The 17,611-nt window shown below is 27.1% G+C and overlaps 1 protein-coding gene across 15 annotated transcripts in view; it reads left to right on the forward strand.

Annotated features, from left to right (window-relative positions):
• LOC111686958 (serine/arginine repetitive matrix protein 2) overlaps window positions 1–17,611 on the forward strand; it is a 45,399-nt gene that overhangs the window by 1,765 nt on the left and 26,023 nt on the right. For 4 of the 15 annotated variants that reach the window (XM_023449363.2, XM_046952649.1, XM_023449359.2 and 1 more), the window contains one exon: window positions 3,640–3,741. In XM_023449363.2, the coding sequence (XP_023305131.1) occupies window positions 3,640–3,741 (102 nt within the window). Of the gene's footprint in view, window positions 1–3,513; window positions 3,557–3,639; window positions 3,742–6,265; window positions 7,600–17,611 lie in introns of those variants that run through there. The other 11 variants (XM_023449354.2, XM_023449362.2, XM_023449357.2 and 8 more) reach the window with 8 other exon arrangements.

Raw genomic sequence — 17,611 nt, forward strand, 5'->3', positions numbered from 1 at the left:
ATTGACATTCTAACGTTGTTAAAAATTTCACTCATTAAAAGGAGCAATTAAACAATACATTCACCATATCTTTGTAAGGCCATAAGCGGTTACAAATATCGACTTTGCAATAATTCTTCCAACACAAAATACATAATTATATAAAAATAAAATTACAACTAAATTATTTAAAAATATAATATACTATATAAAATAACAGTAGCACAATTAAATTGCACTGCATTGATCATAAATAAATTCCTACATAATTTGCAATCAATCAAATGTAATTCAAAGAAGCAAAACTGGTTAAAATAAAGAAAAAATGTGTAGAAGTCATAAAAATCCCAAAAATGAACACGCAGAACCACCCAATATGTCATACACCAACTATATGGCAAATAACACTCCAGACTGTAAAGGACATTGGTAATACAAATCAGAAAGAAACATGAAGCTATAAAACACCTATCAATTGAACATTTCTGAAGAAATATAAGACAATTGGAAGAACTCACAGAACCAATCAATATATCATACAGCAACTATATGGCAAATAACATATATATATCTCAACACTTCTAAATAATTAATAGGCTATATTTAAAAACAAAATCTCATTAGTTTTAATATATACTAGAGTCCGACCGAACTCAAAATTTCGTTCGGTACAGAATTTTTACCCATTGTGATAATCATATAAACATTTGCCATGTAAATTGTCAAAGCATTAATCCTTTATCACAGTATGCTAAAATAGATGAACTATGAGATTTATTAACTAATTCCAATGTACATGTAATGGGTCTTTCTGAAACATGACTCAAACCTGACATGCCTAATGAATCATTACATGTACCAGGATATGCATTATATAGAAATGATCGACCCTACCAGGGGTGGCAGGGTTGGTCTCTTAGTGTCGAATAGGATAAAGTGTAGACATGTCTTCTCGTCCAATGCGTATAATTTGTGTGAAGCTATTTTAATTGAAGTTAAGAGTCAGAACACATCTATTTTAATAGGTACTATTTATCTTCCCACTGGAGACCTTAATGCGTTAGAAGAAGAAGTTTAGGATTATCTTGTAAACACAACTCTTTGCCTACCCACTGGGATATTCCCCATAATACAACCTCTTTGATTGAATCTTTCTTGTTGGTGGTCAATGTAAAATTTCCATATCTGACTGTCATCAATATCATTAGAAGTCATATGGATCAATTAAACTTTTCCTCATTTTACAATAATAATTCTGTAAATTATAAACTAAATATTTTAAACTCTCTTCTGTCCGAATTGTATCAGAATTGCAACAGAAATGTATCTAACTTTTCAGAAATTGATATAAACACTTTGAATCGGTCTTTTGTTGTAAATAATAATGTTACTGTATGTCCTTGTGTGGACATACTGACGGATTTTCATTTAAACCTATATACGCCCTATCCAAAGCTAAATCAAATTCCATTGGAACTGATGGGTTTCCAATTAAATTTACTGAATTTAGGCCAATAAGCATTTTATCCGCTATTTCTAAAGTCATGGAACACGTTTTAAAAATCCAAGTTCTTGATTATATTTCTCAGCACAATCTCATTAGTGATATTCAGTACGCATACAAAACAGGACACAATACTACTGGCATGCTTATAGGTATAACTAAAACTATCAGAGATTACTTAAAAAAAAACCTTCCTAAAGCTTTTGGCCGTCTAGATCATTCAGTTCTTATTCGTAAGTTAAGAGAAAAGTTTAGGTTCTCTGTAATGGCTTGTAGACTTATTTAATCTTACTTACAAGGAAGGTCTCAATATGTTATTGTACAAGAAATCTATTCGGACATTGTCAATATTACATCTGGAGTCCCACAGGGTTCTATTATTGAACCTATTCTGTTTCTTTTATACATGAATGACTGCACTGTATGTTTTGATTCGAACTTAGTAACACCATCCATTTATGCCGACGAAATACAGCTTTTGTTTGGTGGCTTCAGGGAGTTTCCTGATGTTTTGGAGGCCATTATAAAATTTACTCTTAATAGTCTGTATGACTATTAATGTCACATATAAATAACTGTATTGAGATCTACTCTGGTGTCAGTTCTTTATTTTAAATTTATTAATTTATTTATTTATTTTACAATGAAGTGTTGAGTTTGTGCAAAATAATATTGAAAAGAAAAACAGATGAAGAAATGGGAAATACATGATATTTAATAAATATTCTATAGGACTTAAGCTACTTTCAGACCTATCAAACATTTGATGAAAAAGACGAAACCACTAATTTTTGTAAATTTATTTTTGATTCTTTGATTTATTAAACAAAGTACATAAATTTGGCCAATGGACATAGAGGGTTTTCAAGTTCGATTTATGGTTTACACTTGTTTTGATAATATATGCAAATACTATTATATAACATAAGCACTACGTGATATTGGCGTTACGGGGTAAAACATAAATAAATAAATAAATAAATAAATAAATAAATAAATAAATAAATAAATAAATAAATAAATAAATAAATAAATAAATAAATAAATAAATAAATAAATAAATACAGAGAGATTTACGTTTCATTAAATTTGCAAATATTTTGTTTTATTTTCATAAAATCTTGGTGGAGCAGAAAAGAGGGTATGGGTAGTATTTTTGGAACTGTGTTGATACCTTTTATAAATATTACATATTTGGGTATTTGTACATAAGTGTATCGTCACATACTGTTTAATATCATGTATTTAACGACTTTCTGGGTTGTGTAAATAACTTATTTGTTGTTTTGAATTGCACGTCGATAAAGTCCATGTTTTAGACAACAAATGTTATGATATATGCGTTTTAAAAGTTTTGTTTGTTACGTCCTTTGTATTTCAGGAGAAGATAGGCAATTTTTAAAGAAGGGAATTTTGTAAGCTTTCAGTAAATGTAAAATATTAAATTTTAATTTAATCTATCATATTTTTGTCTGTGGAACGAATCTTTAGACTAATTTGGTAAAGTTTTATATTATACGTGAATATATGTACGTCAAATTTGGGGCCAATAACGCGGTATATTATTTATTTCTCATTAAAATTGTAAGATTTCTTATTTTTATCCCCCTTCCTGGCATTTTATTTATTTTTTAATATAACAACCCTAAAAAATATCTGTTCTCTTTCACTTACTTTATTTGAAAACAAATTTCTGTTTTTCTCCCCCTCCACCATTAAAAAAAAAACAAATTTTAAACAAACATTATTTCTCCTAAGGGTTGGAATAGTGCAATATTAGTTGTGACTGGTCTCTCTTTGTATATATTGTGCTTTCCGTTGCACTATATACATATACAACACTATAATACATAAAATAGTCAACACACCTCATAATCGATAGAAACGTTGAACGAAGAACATTGTTTAAAAGAAATATACCAGAAAATATTTTATTAAATATTGCTAGTTTTAAAATTAAGAAATAGAATCGAATTGTAATCTATAACAAATAAATTTTAATACCAATAGTATAAAAAACACAGTTAAATTATTAAGCAATAAATATATTTATAAAATTTTTGTTGTTTAAAAGTACGTTGAATAGAAGTTTATAATTTAAAAAAATGTCTTTTGTTAACACCAAGTTGAATGTTATAATATTTTGTGTTTTATAGCTTATCATCGGATGAAATCAAGGCCAAAGTTGATTCATACAGGCAAAAATTAATGGGACAAGGAAAAACGGACTTGCCAAAAGATGAATTTGGTAGAATAGCGTGAGTATTAGTTGTCTATTTCACAAAGATTTTTTAAGTTCAATAAAAAACAGAGTTTGGCATTATCTTATATTTTTTAAAGAAATAATAGTTATTTAAGAAAATTTGTCTTAGATTTTATTTACTTAATATTTTTTATTACATAATTTAAACTTTTTAAATGTTAAAAATGATTAATTGCGTTTCAAATAGTTTTCACTGAAATAATCAATATTCTTAAACAGATAGTACTGTTTAAGAATTTTGCACCTAAACTTGATTCCTTTTGTACGGCGTGTAAATGTTAAAAGATACAATATTACTTTAAATCATTTTAATAATCAATATGCCCATAAGGCTAGACCCTGTTAAAGAATTTTGCAAATAAACTTGATACTTTTTGTACAGCCTTTAAAATATTAATAGGTAGGAAAATACATTAAAACTATATTTATTTTTTACTCGCTCGTTATGTAAATTCTATAAATATTGATTTGAAATAATAATAATAAAATTGAACATTGTTCCCGTTAAACAAGTCATCTAAGCTTTACGACAAAAACTGCTCTCAGAGAGTGTTGTATAATTGACTAGACAGGATACGAATTACTTTTAAGTAACTTATTGAAATAAAACAACCACGATGTACAAGAAGACATCTCTCGAAAATGTATTTTGCAAGTTGCTACATCCTTTAAACACACAATTGAGAACAAGAAAGTATGGTGAGTTTAGAGAAAATTTTATATTTGATGTATAGACATAATTTTTTTCCGCAGTTATAACATGTCTTCCAAAAGCTTAAGATTAAAATACGTGAAAAAATAATAATACTTTATATAAAATTATAAGAATAATTAACAGAGGAATAAATACTATAAGAAAATTAATATAAAAAATAAAAAAATATATATATGTATATAAATATATAAAAATATATATAAATCAATAATTAACCTACTACAGTCGTTGCTGACGGGGCTAAATCATTACTATTGAAAAATATTTGTGTATTAAAAATGTGTTAAATAAAAAATAAATTGTTCAAACCATTAATACAAATTTTTATTTAGAATATATATATGTATTCTAAAAAATAAATAACACCATTTTAATTGCTTCAATGTGACGGTGAATACAATATATAATTTTTACTTATTTTTTGTACGTTCGCCCATTTCAAACAACCCTTGAATTAAATATGATAAGAAAACAACAACAAATATGTAAAATGGATTATAGTATTTGGTGGGACTAAGAATTATGCTTATAATGGCAAAAAAGAAAATATTTTAAATGCAAAATTTAACTCTTATAACTTATGTGACAAATCTGTATACAAGTCTTTTAAAATTATTAATAATCAAAAAAAAATTGCAAATGTTCTCTAATGGAATATAAACTAAAACTAATTTTAAAAATAATGTAATATCGTTTTTTGATAAAACAATCCTTATTCTTCACGCGAAGTTCAGTGCTATGACAAATTAAAAATTAAAAAGTATTTTAAATTTTGCATCAAAAATTACTTAATAAACTATGGTGTAATAAATAACTGATAACAATAATATTAATGATTTGCAAATTGGTAAAAATTAAGATAAAAAATTCTACTTATCATTAATACATGTAAAATAACATATAAAAAATAAATATAATATTAATAATCACTAATTCAGTGTAATACATAATATATATAAATAATCCAAAGTCTTCCAAAAAAGTATTTAAAATACTTAAAAATAAATTTAATAATCCAACGTCTTCCTAACAATGTAATCTAAAAAAATATAACAAATAAACTAAATATAATAAAAAATAAATAATAAATAATAAAGAAGAATATAATTAAAAAACTTAAGTTAAGATCTAAAAAGTACTTTAGGAAAAATTACAATATATTTATATTTAATTTTTCGTAAATTATGTATAAAGTAAAAAATCTAATTAGAAATAAATCACTAAATACATTTTTATAACAAATAATAATAATAATAATAATATTATAACAGCATAACATTTTTCGAATATCGGTTTGCCAACTGGTAAAAATTAACAAATATCTTAAAAAATAAATATTAAATTAAAAAATAAACATTGATGAAAAAAATAATTCGTGAAAGTAATTAAACTGTACCAGATCATTATACATATTTTTAATGAAGAATAAGATTTTTAATAAAGTAATAAGATAAAAAATGCATCTTATCATTAACATATAAAAAACCAAATTTACGCAAAATCGATAGCATTTTATAACACTGTATTCAAAGGTATAACAAAAATAAACATTAAAATATTAATGGTCACTAATTTAATGTAATACATAAAATATATAATTAATCCAATGTCTTCCAAAAGAAGTATTTAAAATACTTAAAAATAAAATTACTATAAGACAAAAAAATTTAGAAGTAAAAGTTAAAAAATATTTTATAAAATAAATATTAGATTAAAAAATAAACATTGATGAAAGAAAAAAAAATAATAATAATTCGTGATGTAATAAAACTGTACCAGATCATTATACATATTTTTAATGAAGAGTAAGATTTTAAATAAAGTTTTAAGATAAAAAAGCAACTTATCATTAACATATAAAAAACCAAATATATGCAAAATCAATAGCATTTTATAACAACTGTTTTCAAGGGTATAACAAAAGAAAAAAACAAAAAACAAAAACATTAAAATATTAATAATTACTAATTTAATGTAATACATAAGATATATAATTAATCCAATGTCTTCCAAAAGAAGTATTTAAAATACTTAAAAATAAAATTACTATAGGACAAAGAAAAAAGAATTCAACGTCTTCCTAACAATGTAATTAAAAAAATATACCTTAACAAATTATGAAATTAAAAATATAACAAATTTATGAAATATAAACAAATATAATTAAAAAATAGATTCAATAAAGAACTAAAAAGGACATTAAGAAAACTAACAATATACACACATATAATTATTCGTATGTTATGTATAAAGTAACAAATCACTAAATACATTTTTTTAATAATTTAAAAACTCAACGTCATCTTAAAAAATATATAATTAAAAATATAACTTCAATAAATAACTAAAAAGTATAACTATGTTGTCATCGTCTATACAACAAAAATTTCAATCCGTCATAACTCACAATTTTCATGTCTCTGCAAAGCCTAAAAAGCGACGTAAAAGACGTAAGAAGTCACATAGAAATGAGGCTTTGTCCACCTCAACAACCACAGAAGTCTTAAAACACAAAACGATAGCAAAAACTAAACAATATTTTCAGCATGATAATCGTTTGGGAGAAAAGGAAGCAAAATTGAAACAAACTTTGTTTTCTACATCTTCTACTTTCAACAAATACACTGAAAGCGATATACTTTACGGTGAAGTTGCCAAGAAATTTAAACCTTTAAAAAATACAACAAATAAAAAAAAATCTCAAAAGACTTTAAAAGCTTTTTCAAAGTATAATACTCAGAGAAAACCAAATGCAGTCCAGAAATTAAAACGGAGCATGCCTTTCAAAACAACAGTTTCAAATAACAACAGCAACCCTAAAATTAACAAATCACCGACGCGTGCTCTTTCACAACCACAATATTACATATGTTCTTGTCAGGATACAGAAAGTAAATTTTATAATAACAATACATTCCTAAAAACAAAAGGACCTGCAATTTGCAATGATAATAAAAATGCATTTACATGTTCTACTGCCAACCACACTGCTACTGCATCCGGTACAACCCATTTAGCAATAATTGAAAATAATATTCCAAAAATTCTTGAATTCTTAAAAAGTCAAACACCAACTTTGCTTTTGGAGACACTATTTAACAATGCTCAACTAGAAGAATATATCGTGAAACATAAAAGGTACAACATATTAAACATATTTATATTTGCGTTACTATAGTATTTACTTATTGACAATTTCGTGTCAAGTGACCAAACTCTAAAAATCGATTTGGATTAAATTTGCACCAAGGTTAGTACTATTGGATACTAGGCCAGACACAAATGTTAAAAAAACGTCCAATTTGAAAAAGAGGGGAAATGAAGTGCCAAATATTGACAAATTATTCTTGAGTTAAAAAATATTTTTTGATAGATGTATAAGCTTATTTTTTGATACATTAAGGAAATTGGCAAAAAGTTACACTCATATAAAAAAAATTCTGAATGATCAAAATGTGTAACCCCCTCTTACTCTGAACTACCATACAATAGTTCTATTTTTGGTCGGAGGATTTCAATTTTTTGACAATAGTTTTGCTGCAATATTTTAGAACCAACAATAAAATTTATGTTTTTATATTTTGGACACTTTAACATAAACTATGATTTTTTCTTAAAGTATTTCTTTGTAAATTAGAACGTGTTTTAAAATATCCTTTTGTGCGGTTCAATTTCTTAGATAAATTTAGTGTTAATTAAGTGATTGTGACCTATTAAAAACTAAAAAAGCTATAGAGATTAAAATTTTGTTAGATACAAAAGAAGAGGTTGAATGAACATTAGCGGTTTAAATATATATTTGGTTATTGTCCAAAATAATAAGATTTTTATATTAAATTAGGCTCAATTAGTGGTATGAATACGAATTGAACAATTTAGAACATGGATACGTCTTAATTTGTTGCTAGAGATAAAATAAGGTCCGATCCATAAAACATGGTTATTACCTTGGGTATAACAAGATATGATTAATAGCTTTTTTGTATTCTGTTATATTAAAGAAAATATATGAAATTATCAAATTTTTTCGGATTTAAAATAGGCTTTACAGTTATTATTTATGTTTATTAGTCTATTGTCTTACCCAATGCTCCATTAATAAGATATATTATCATTCTACAATTGGCTACAGATCCTTTTAAAAAGAATAAATAATTTAATTGAAAATGGCCACTCATTAAATAGGAATGTATGAAATAGACATCTGCACGAGTGCGTAAAAAATCACTTACAAGACACTCGTTTATTTTATGAATACTTTCTATAGAGCAGTTTAAAAAGCAGTTGATCATCTACACACTAAAATACATGTGTAAAAGCAAACAAAACAAACAGAGACAATAGAGTTAAGAGTGAAAAACAAATCGGAATAATGTATGATCTGTTTCGAAATGTTTCAAGACAACTTATGAGTGATTTTATAAATATTTGTTTATTTAAACTAAACGCATTGTTACAAGAATAAACTGCAATTAGTATAATTTAGAGTTTACTTTTAATCGACAAAAAGCAAAAAATCAATGGCTATAAAATATTTAAAAAATTTTTCACTCATATGTATTCCATAATTAGTAATAAATTTCATAATTTGTAATAAATTGTAATTAAAAAAAAAACGACATCAACATGCTCTGTTGAATGCTTGAAGCAACTAAACAAAATTTTTGTATTTTTTACGCCCTTGTTAAGAGGTTCGTTTACGATCGTGTTGTGTAGCGAAGTATTATGGTTATAAAGCATAAAGGCTGTTTGTACGTAAAAGTTCGAACTGATCACACTGATCACTCGTAGATTTCTAGATGCTTTTGCTGTCATTAAGATGTTTTTGCCTAATTATATCAAACACTACACAACTCTCAACGAGCGAGTCGGGTAATATTCCGTTTCTAAGTTAAGCAAGTTGTGTGTGATTATAACTCATTTGTTTAAACCTAAACATCCTGCACATGCTTGTTTAATATTTTCACAATAGTGTACGTGTATTTTGATACTATGCAGTACTGTGAATTTAAGAACAAGTATACCCATGCAGATGTTTAGTATGATATAACTACATAACCTATACTCATTACAAAAATTTGAAAATATTTTACCTGGCGATTGATTGTCTATAGTCAAAGAATAATAAGAAATTGGACTATGACATTGTTTAAAACAATAACATATCCTCTCCACACAGACGAGTTTTGTGATAATTCAATACACATTTCTTTATCTTCTTTGTCTATAGTTAACAAATTTTAAAAATTTTACAACTTATCTATATAAATAAAAATCAATTGTCGTATCAGTTGAGAACGTCTAGACCGATTTGGACAATTTTTTTACTGAAATGTTCGTCATAGTCCAACCTAGGTTTTTACGGAAAGAAAATTGACCACGCCCACTTTTTTCAATTTATCTAAAATCGGAAAACGGCTGCACCGATATGGCTAATCTTTTATTTAAATGATCGCAGTAATCTAATTTAAGTTTTTACTGAAAGAAAAATTTACCACGCCCACTTTTTTCGATTTATCTAAAATCGGAAAACGGCTGCACCGATTTGCAAAAATTTTTTAAAACATGTTCGTAGTAATCAAATTTAAAGTTTTACTGAAAGAATAATTGACCACGCCCACTTTTTTCGATTTGGACGGATTCGTCTTTTTTTTAAATGTTCTCAATAGTTTACAAAAGTTACTTACAGAAAGAAAAATTGTCCACGCCCACTGATACTCCCACTTATTCGCCCACTTTTATTAAATCGTCGGGTTGTCATTGCGTGTTTGCGGCATTAACCTTGAAAATCCATGCTTCTCGCATGGTCAATTGTATGTCGCCTGTTCCCGTGTCGGAACACCATCAGCATTATTTATTTACGCGCCATTCAACAAAACTAAAAATGTCGTGTATCATAAAGCATTGCAATGAAGGAAACTACGATATCACTGCAAAGCAACAGAAAAAATATTTCTTTATTTTAATTGGTTCCTGAACATCGATCTTTCAATCAAAATGTAAATATAACACAATATATTGTACATACTTACCAAACTTACATAAATAAAAATTATCATTTAAAAGTACGTTGTTTGTCTCTTTTTACTATTTTTTCATAATTCAAACAGCTTCTCATAAATTCACAAATCGAACACAAACATTTTTTCTAATATGGACAGGAAACGTCTGTCGGGTCAGCTAGTTTTTAATAAAATATTTTAATTTTTTTTAATTTTAAAATATTTTTTATAATTTGACATAAAGACATTGATATATGTATTTTTATACCCCCCACCACCATCGAATGACTTTCAAAGTTATATATACCCTCTATAACTTTGTCATTCCGTGTGTAACATCAAGAAATATTCATCTGAGACCCAACAAAGTATATTCTGGGTCCTTATCAAATTCTGAGTCGATTTAGCTATGTCCGTCTGTTAAAAACACGCTCGCGATAAAACAAAGCAATAGAATTTAACCAAATTCACACAAAATATTCTTCGTTTTCCTAAGTTATTTGGTATTTAAAATGAGCAAAATCGGTTCACATCGGGAAAAGTTATTAATCAAAATTTGGAACAACCTCGAAAAAATAGCGCAATTTTTACACAATTTTTTCGAAAACTATGCAATATAATTCCATGAAAATCATCACACGTTCATTTCCACAGAAGTGCTTGATTTATACGGAAAATCGCCAGAATCGGTTCACAATTTCATATACCTCCCATACAAAAGTATATATTTCCGGGAATTTGGTTTTTTGTTAATAAATTCCGTCGTAATGTCGCTATCTCCACAAAATTTTAGAAATTAAAATCTTATGTCAATAGAATTCATTTAGAGGAATTTTTTTTTGGATGGGTCCATAATTGGTCATAGCTCCCATATAAGGTCCCCTCCCGAAAATCACTTAATCGAGCATAACTCATTATTAAATTAAGATATCCATATAAAATTTGGTACAAGTATTGCTCATATGCACAGAAATATTACTGCGAAAGACTGTTTTTGATCGGTCCATATTTGGCCATAGCTCCCATACAAGGTCCCCTCTCGAAAATCACATAAACGCACATAACACATTACTAAATAAAGATATCCATATAAAATTTGGTACAAGTATTGCTCTAATATACAGAAATATAACCATGAAAGTTTCTTTGGGTCGGTCCCCTCACGGAAAATTACTTAAACGCGCATAATTTATTACTAAATTAAGATATCGATATAAAATTTGGTACAAGTATTGCTCTTATATACAGAAATATAACCATGAAAGTTTTTTTTGGATCGGTCCATAATTGGTCATAACTCCCATACGAGGTCACCTCCCAAAAATCACTTAAACGCATATAATTCATTACTAAATTAAGATATCCATATAAAATTTCGTGCAAGTATTGCTCATATACACAAAAATATTACTAAAAAATGTTTTTTCATCGGTCCATAACTGGTCATAGCTTCCATACATGATCCCCTCCCGAAAATAACTTAAACGCACATAACTCATTACAAAATTAAGATATCCATATAAAGTTTGGCACAAGTGTTGCTCATATACAGAGAAATAATATTGTGAAATGTTTTTCGATCAGTCCATAATTGATCAAAGCTCCCATACAAGGTCTCTTTAAGAAAAACAAAAATACAAGGCTCCCTTCCGAAAATCAGAAAAAACGCACATAACTCATATTTATATCCATACATTTAGCAAAAATATTGCTCTTATATACATAAATTCACTATAAAATTGTATTACGACCGGTACATATTTGGTCATAGCTCTCATACTAGGTCCAGAAAATCACTTAGATTCACAATATTTATGATATGATACAAAATTCTGAAATTTATTTTTACAAATATTTGATCAATTAGAAAAGTAATAACATAAAAGTAACTGGTACAGGGTATTTAGGATTCGGCACAGCCGAATATAGCACTCTAACTTATTATATTTCAATTTTTAGGACTTCTATCGAAGTTAAAATGAACTTGTATAATTTTACACGTTAGTAAAAAAACACAATATATGAAAACTTATTTTTGTATCATAAAAACATACAAACTAAAATTTTTGGTATAAACAAAATAAATAATTTTATACTTAATAGTATTTGTTTGCTGGTCCTGAAAAAATAACAAAAAAGTCAACGCCCTTATTAAACTTCAAATTCATCCAATGGCCTAAATGGCTTAAAATGGCCCAATTCAATATGGAATATGGGATTGTTTCTGTAAGGACTTATCGACCTTAATAATTTTCTTGTTCAATACATTTAAATCGGAACAGTGGTTTATAAGGTACAATTAAATTGACCATATAAACTGATATTGAATCCGTCATAAAATAAAATTCTTTTTCTATAATATGGAGAATCAAAACGAACAGAAAATAGCAATTTTCGGATTTACCATTTCCGATTTTAATGAAATTTGTAACATATATTAAGGTTTGAAATTGTTCCTCAAATCAATGTCTTTCTGATCGGAGTCCCATTACCCCAAAAATATCGCGCTTTTTATTTTATTTAATTTTTCATACGATTTCGTATAAAAAATTGCTTTAAATTACGTTTTGGTTAATAACTCCTGAACTACACGAGTCGCCATTGAAAAATTTCACCAGAATATAGAAGAGAGTATAGGCATTCTCATACCATGTATTATATATTTTTTTAACACGTAGCTGCCTGACCTATTTGACATTAAATTACATATACACTATGTGTGGTATTTTATGACGAAAAAATAAAACTCTTTTATTAACAGTTTCATATATTCTGAAAGAGCACTTCAAGTGGGTATATAATAGTATTGGCAAATTCAATGAAATTTGTTATATGATCTTCTGTAGTCCAGGGACGAAGCATATTGAAAATAGCTAAGATCGGTGCATTATTTCACCTATCTCCCGTACAACTGAACCCGCCGAATAGTGCATTTAAGTTCATAATTATGTTTAATGTACTTGTATCTCGATAAAAAGCTGTAAAACCAAGATCTATACTTGCCTATTCATGACCCTCATGAATTTTATAATTATTGGGCCTCATTTGACCCTAGTCCACTTTAAAATTTGACTTAAATATTTACAATTTTATTCAACAATAAATGTCCCAGGAAAAACTTACATTGAAAAGTAATGAATTAAAATGCTAATACATGAAAAGTAATGAGTTAAAATGCTAATAAAAGTTTTTTTCACTTCTTCTTTTTTAGTATTTTAACTCATTATTTTAACACGGTGATGTCATTAGAGGCAAGTACTTCTATGCTCGCTTACGAATAGGGAGTTAAAGAAGTATATTTTGCTTACAAATAAGTTTTTTAGTACGTTGTTTTATTTTTAATACGAGAATATGAACCAGGAACTTCGGTGTGTTAGTTAAGTGCAATCCTAATTCATATAAGGTGGTGTTATTCAATCAGCTGATAATTTTTTTTCTTAATTTGCCTGGTTTACGTAGCTGCCAAAGTTTGTTATTGTTTACATTTTTACATTTAAAAATGTCCGTTAAATGGAGAAAAACTTCGTTAATATTTTCAATTATTTATGTAAAAAATCTGAAAATAACCTAGCATCTCGTAAACAAATATCATTTTTATTTAAATAATGGCATAATTGGTATGTATATAAATATGTTATTTAAGAAAAATATTTTTTCTACTATATGGTTAACATATTACACAATATTGTTTTATATTAAAATGTCAAATTATTCATTTCAGAATATATTTTTCTCACAAATTTTAATACCTTTGTCTTTATTTTTTAATAAAATATAAACATTTTACAAAAATTGTTCATCAAATGAATTCGCCGTACTTATGTTTATTCTAATTATGTTTTAGAAATTTACAATTGTATTTCAGAAATATACATTACAGAGTTGTATTTTATTACAAATTTTGTTACAACTCGATTTTTCATGATAAAAATTATCATTGTCACTTTTAAATTTACTTAAATTGTGTTATTTGCACTATCTACACAGTATATAACATGCCAAATGCATGGGTTTAGCTGATAATGAACTGGTCAACTTTTAGGTGAAACATACATACGTACGATTTTAATATTAGTGTGTCATTGGCGAGATAAAACTTTGCAGAATTCTGTTTTTTTACCTAAAAGCATATGACCATATCCTCTATATATGACTCCTTTAAGAAAATTACTTTACAAACATAACCGGCTTAAAAATTCCAGTAAAGCGATAAAAATTCATAGAAAAGTTTTATTAATGGTTCATGCCATTCATAAAAAAATCAGTTTATAGTCAACAAATATACAAAAACAATTCTTCGTCGAAATTAATCACTCGTTTGAATTCTATAGACCTCGGACTAATCTCACTCTTGAACTTGCACTTGATGTATAAAGTCTGATTATAAATCTACAAAGTGTTTTCTTCTTTTAAATTAAACATTTACGTTTGCATTGTTTCATGCAATAACAAATTAATACAAAATTACAAAAAGAGCGCGTTGTGATGAAAATGTTTTTGCCTATTTGAGGCACAACAAAATGAGCAAAACTAATAAACCAACATCTTCTCGGAAAATTGGCAATCACATTTTTTTTTGATTTTCAAACAATAGATAATGATGATGAAACTGTTAACGATGAAGTTAAGAAAAAAATTACCACCTTTATTGACGTGTAAAAGAGAGCAAGTACACGAATTGATAAAGTCGGTAAAGCATTAAAAGAAAATTTCACTTATGTTACTAAAAAACCATTCAAAGCTGTGCTTTTGGGTTTAGACATATACTGGCGTATAGAGAGGCAGATTAAAAAAAATCACCTCTACACACACTATTGTTTTTTTTTTTCAATGAAAGTGTACTGAAAAAAATATTTGGCTATTTTCAATTTTGAAGATTAAATTACACTACTATAAATTGGGAATATTTATAAACGAAATATTATTAATGGACATAAGAATGATAATTTCTTCACATATAAAGAGCATTTCAAATTAAAATGTACAAAAAAGTATCAAATAAGAATGATCTTATTTTAATTTAATTATTAATTTAATTTAATAAATTAGTATGTTGTTTTTGTAAATTATGCTCTTGTTTTTAGAGTTTTTTGTTTTTCCAAATTGCGTTTGCAATTTCTGAAACAAAGCGACATCAACCTACTTTGTTCGTATGCGATCGTGCTGTATACATGTAAACTGCCGAAAATCTTCGTATTCAGAACAATACTAGCGCCGACGTCTGGTTTAGACAAATGCGACCCAGTTGTAATTAAAAAATATCTTTTGGCTAAAGGCTTTAAATGTACTGATGTTAAAATCGTCACCAGAGACATGGTAAATAGGGGTAAAATAGTAATTTTTGTAACGATGTTAAAATCGTCACCAGAGACATGGTAAATAGGGGTAAAATAGTAATTTTTGTAGTTTATTTTGAAAGAAAGTCTATCTCACTAAAAGAGCTAAGACAAAATTACTCCTCAATAAATTATATTAAGATCAGATGGGAGTATCAAAAACCAAACCGTTTTAAATTAACCCAATGTTAAAACTGCCAAATGTTTGACCACGGTTCTAACAGGCGCAACGTTTAAACCTACTGTACAAACTGTGCTAGAAACCACAAAACCTCTGAATGTAAATCAGATGCAATTAAATGTGCAAACTGCAAAAGCTCTTATAAGGCCATGTCGCCGGAGTGTCCAACTGACTGTTGAACTCATAAGTAATCTGAGCAAATGCAAGTCCCGTTCGGATCAATTTAAGGTAATAACTAGCCTCGCATTCAAATTTCTATCACAATGAAAAATAATATATTAAAAATGGGTTTATGGAATGCTCGTGATCATAGTTGTCAGATGATTTGGGTGCAAAATCGGCAAATTTCGTGAAAATCGTCAATAGAATTTTGGAAATCGTCAAACTATTTGTTACAGATCAAAAACATATTTGGTTTTTATACTATTTTTTTATACTTTAGTTCAACTATCGATACTTCTATTAATCGATATTTTTATTTTTATTAATTTCAATTGATTTCAGTTATTATCTGTATAATTTAACAAATATATTTCAAAATCCATTATATATAGTTCTTGTAAACATTGTAATTTGATTTTCAGTAAATTAGTGTATTAGAATATTCTTTTAATTAAATTAAATCATGTATAATCAGATTTTATGGTTACAATGTGCTGTGGTTCAAAAAGCTGACCCAGAAAGAATTTGGAGATGTAAAACATTAATGTTTGGTATAACTTCTTAAATCTTTAGGATCACCAACTTCATATAAGCTTTTAAAAAAGACCTCTTCCCAGTATGAAACCTTAAGAATCGGTCTGTCGGAAAAAGTGGGATTTTATTCCATTTTGCATTTGCATTTTTTTCGATTTTCGGGAAAACTGTCATTTTGTTGTAAGGTGTTTTTTCTTTAAATATTTCAAAATTTAGCAAATATCGTTAAATATTGAAGAATAAAAATTTAAAGTTGGATACTTATATTTTCGATAAATTTGAAATATAAATAAAGGTATAAAATAATTATTTCATATTTTAAACTTCTGTAAAAACTTAAATTTCATAACTATGTAAATTGGAATATTTTTCTGTCAATACACATACATTTTAAGCAAAATATATCTAAAATATTTTTTTAAGACTTTTTTAGTTTTTAGCCAAAAATGGGACAAAATGATTTAACTGTTGAAACGTGAAAATAACTTGTCCATAATACCACACGACGCACTATAAAAACATGTATGTATTTAAATAATTTGGTTTTCCCGATTAGAATTTTTTTTATTTTCCCTTATTCTGCATTTCAATTCGAATCGAAATTTTCTCCGTTTGGCAACATTGGTATTCTGCATTTCAATTCGACTATCCGCCACATAAACAACAACTTACAAAAACGTAGGCACGATCGTAACGCAGAATACACACGTTCCTAAAGCATTGAAACGAAATGGAATTGCTTCTTTTTATTACGATTCAGTTTTTTGTCGGAATACCTTTTATAGATCGTTGCGTAAGACCTAGTTCACACTAAGAAACTTTTGATTTTTGCATATTATTGTATTATATTGTCATATTTAGGATATTGCTTTTGTAATATATCCTAATAATGACAATGTCCTAAATGTGATTTTCTTAAAAAGAAATTTTAATAA

This window comes from Lucilia cuprina, chromosome 5, assembly GCF_022045245.1.
Source record: "Lucilia cuprina isolate Lc7/37 chromosome 5, ASM2204524v1, whole genome shotgun sequence".
In the NCBI taxonomy this organism is placed as follows: domain Eukaryota; kingdom Metazoa; phylum Arthropoda; class Insecta; order Diptera; family Calliphoridae; genus Lucilia; species Lucilia cuprina.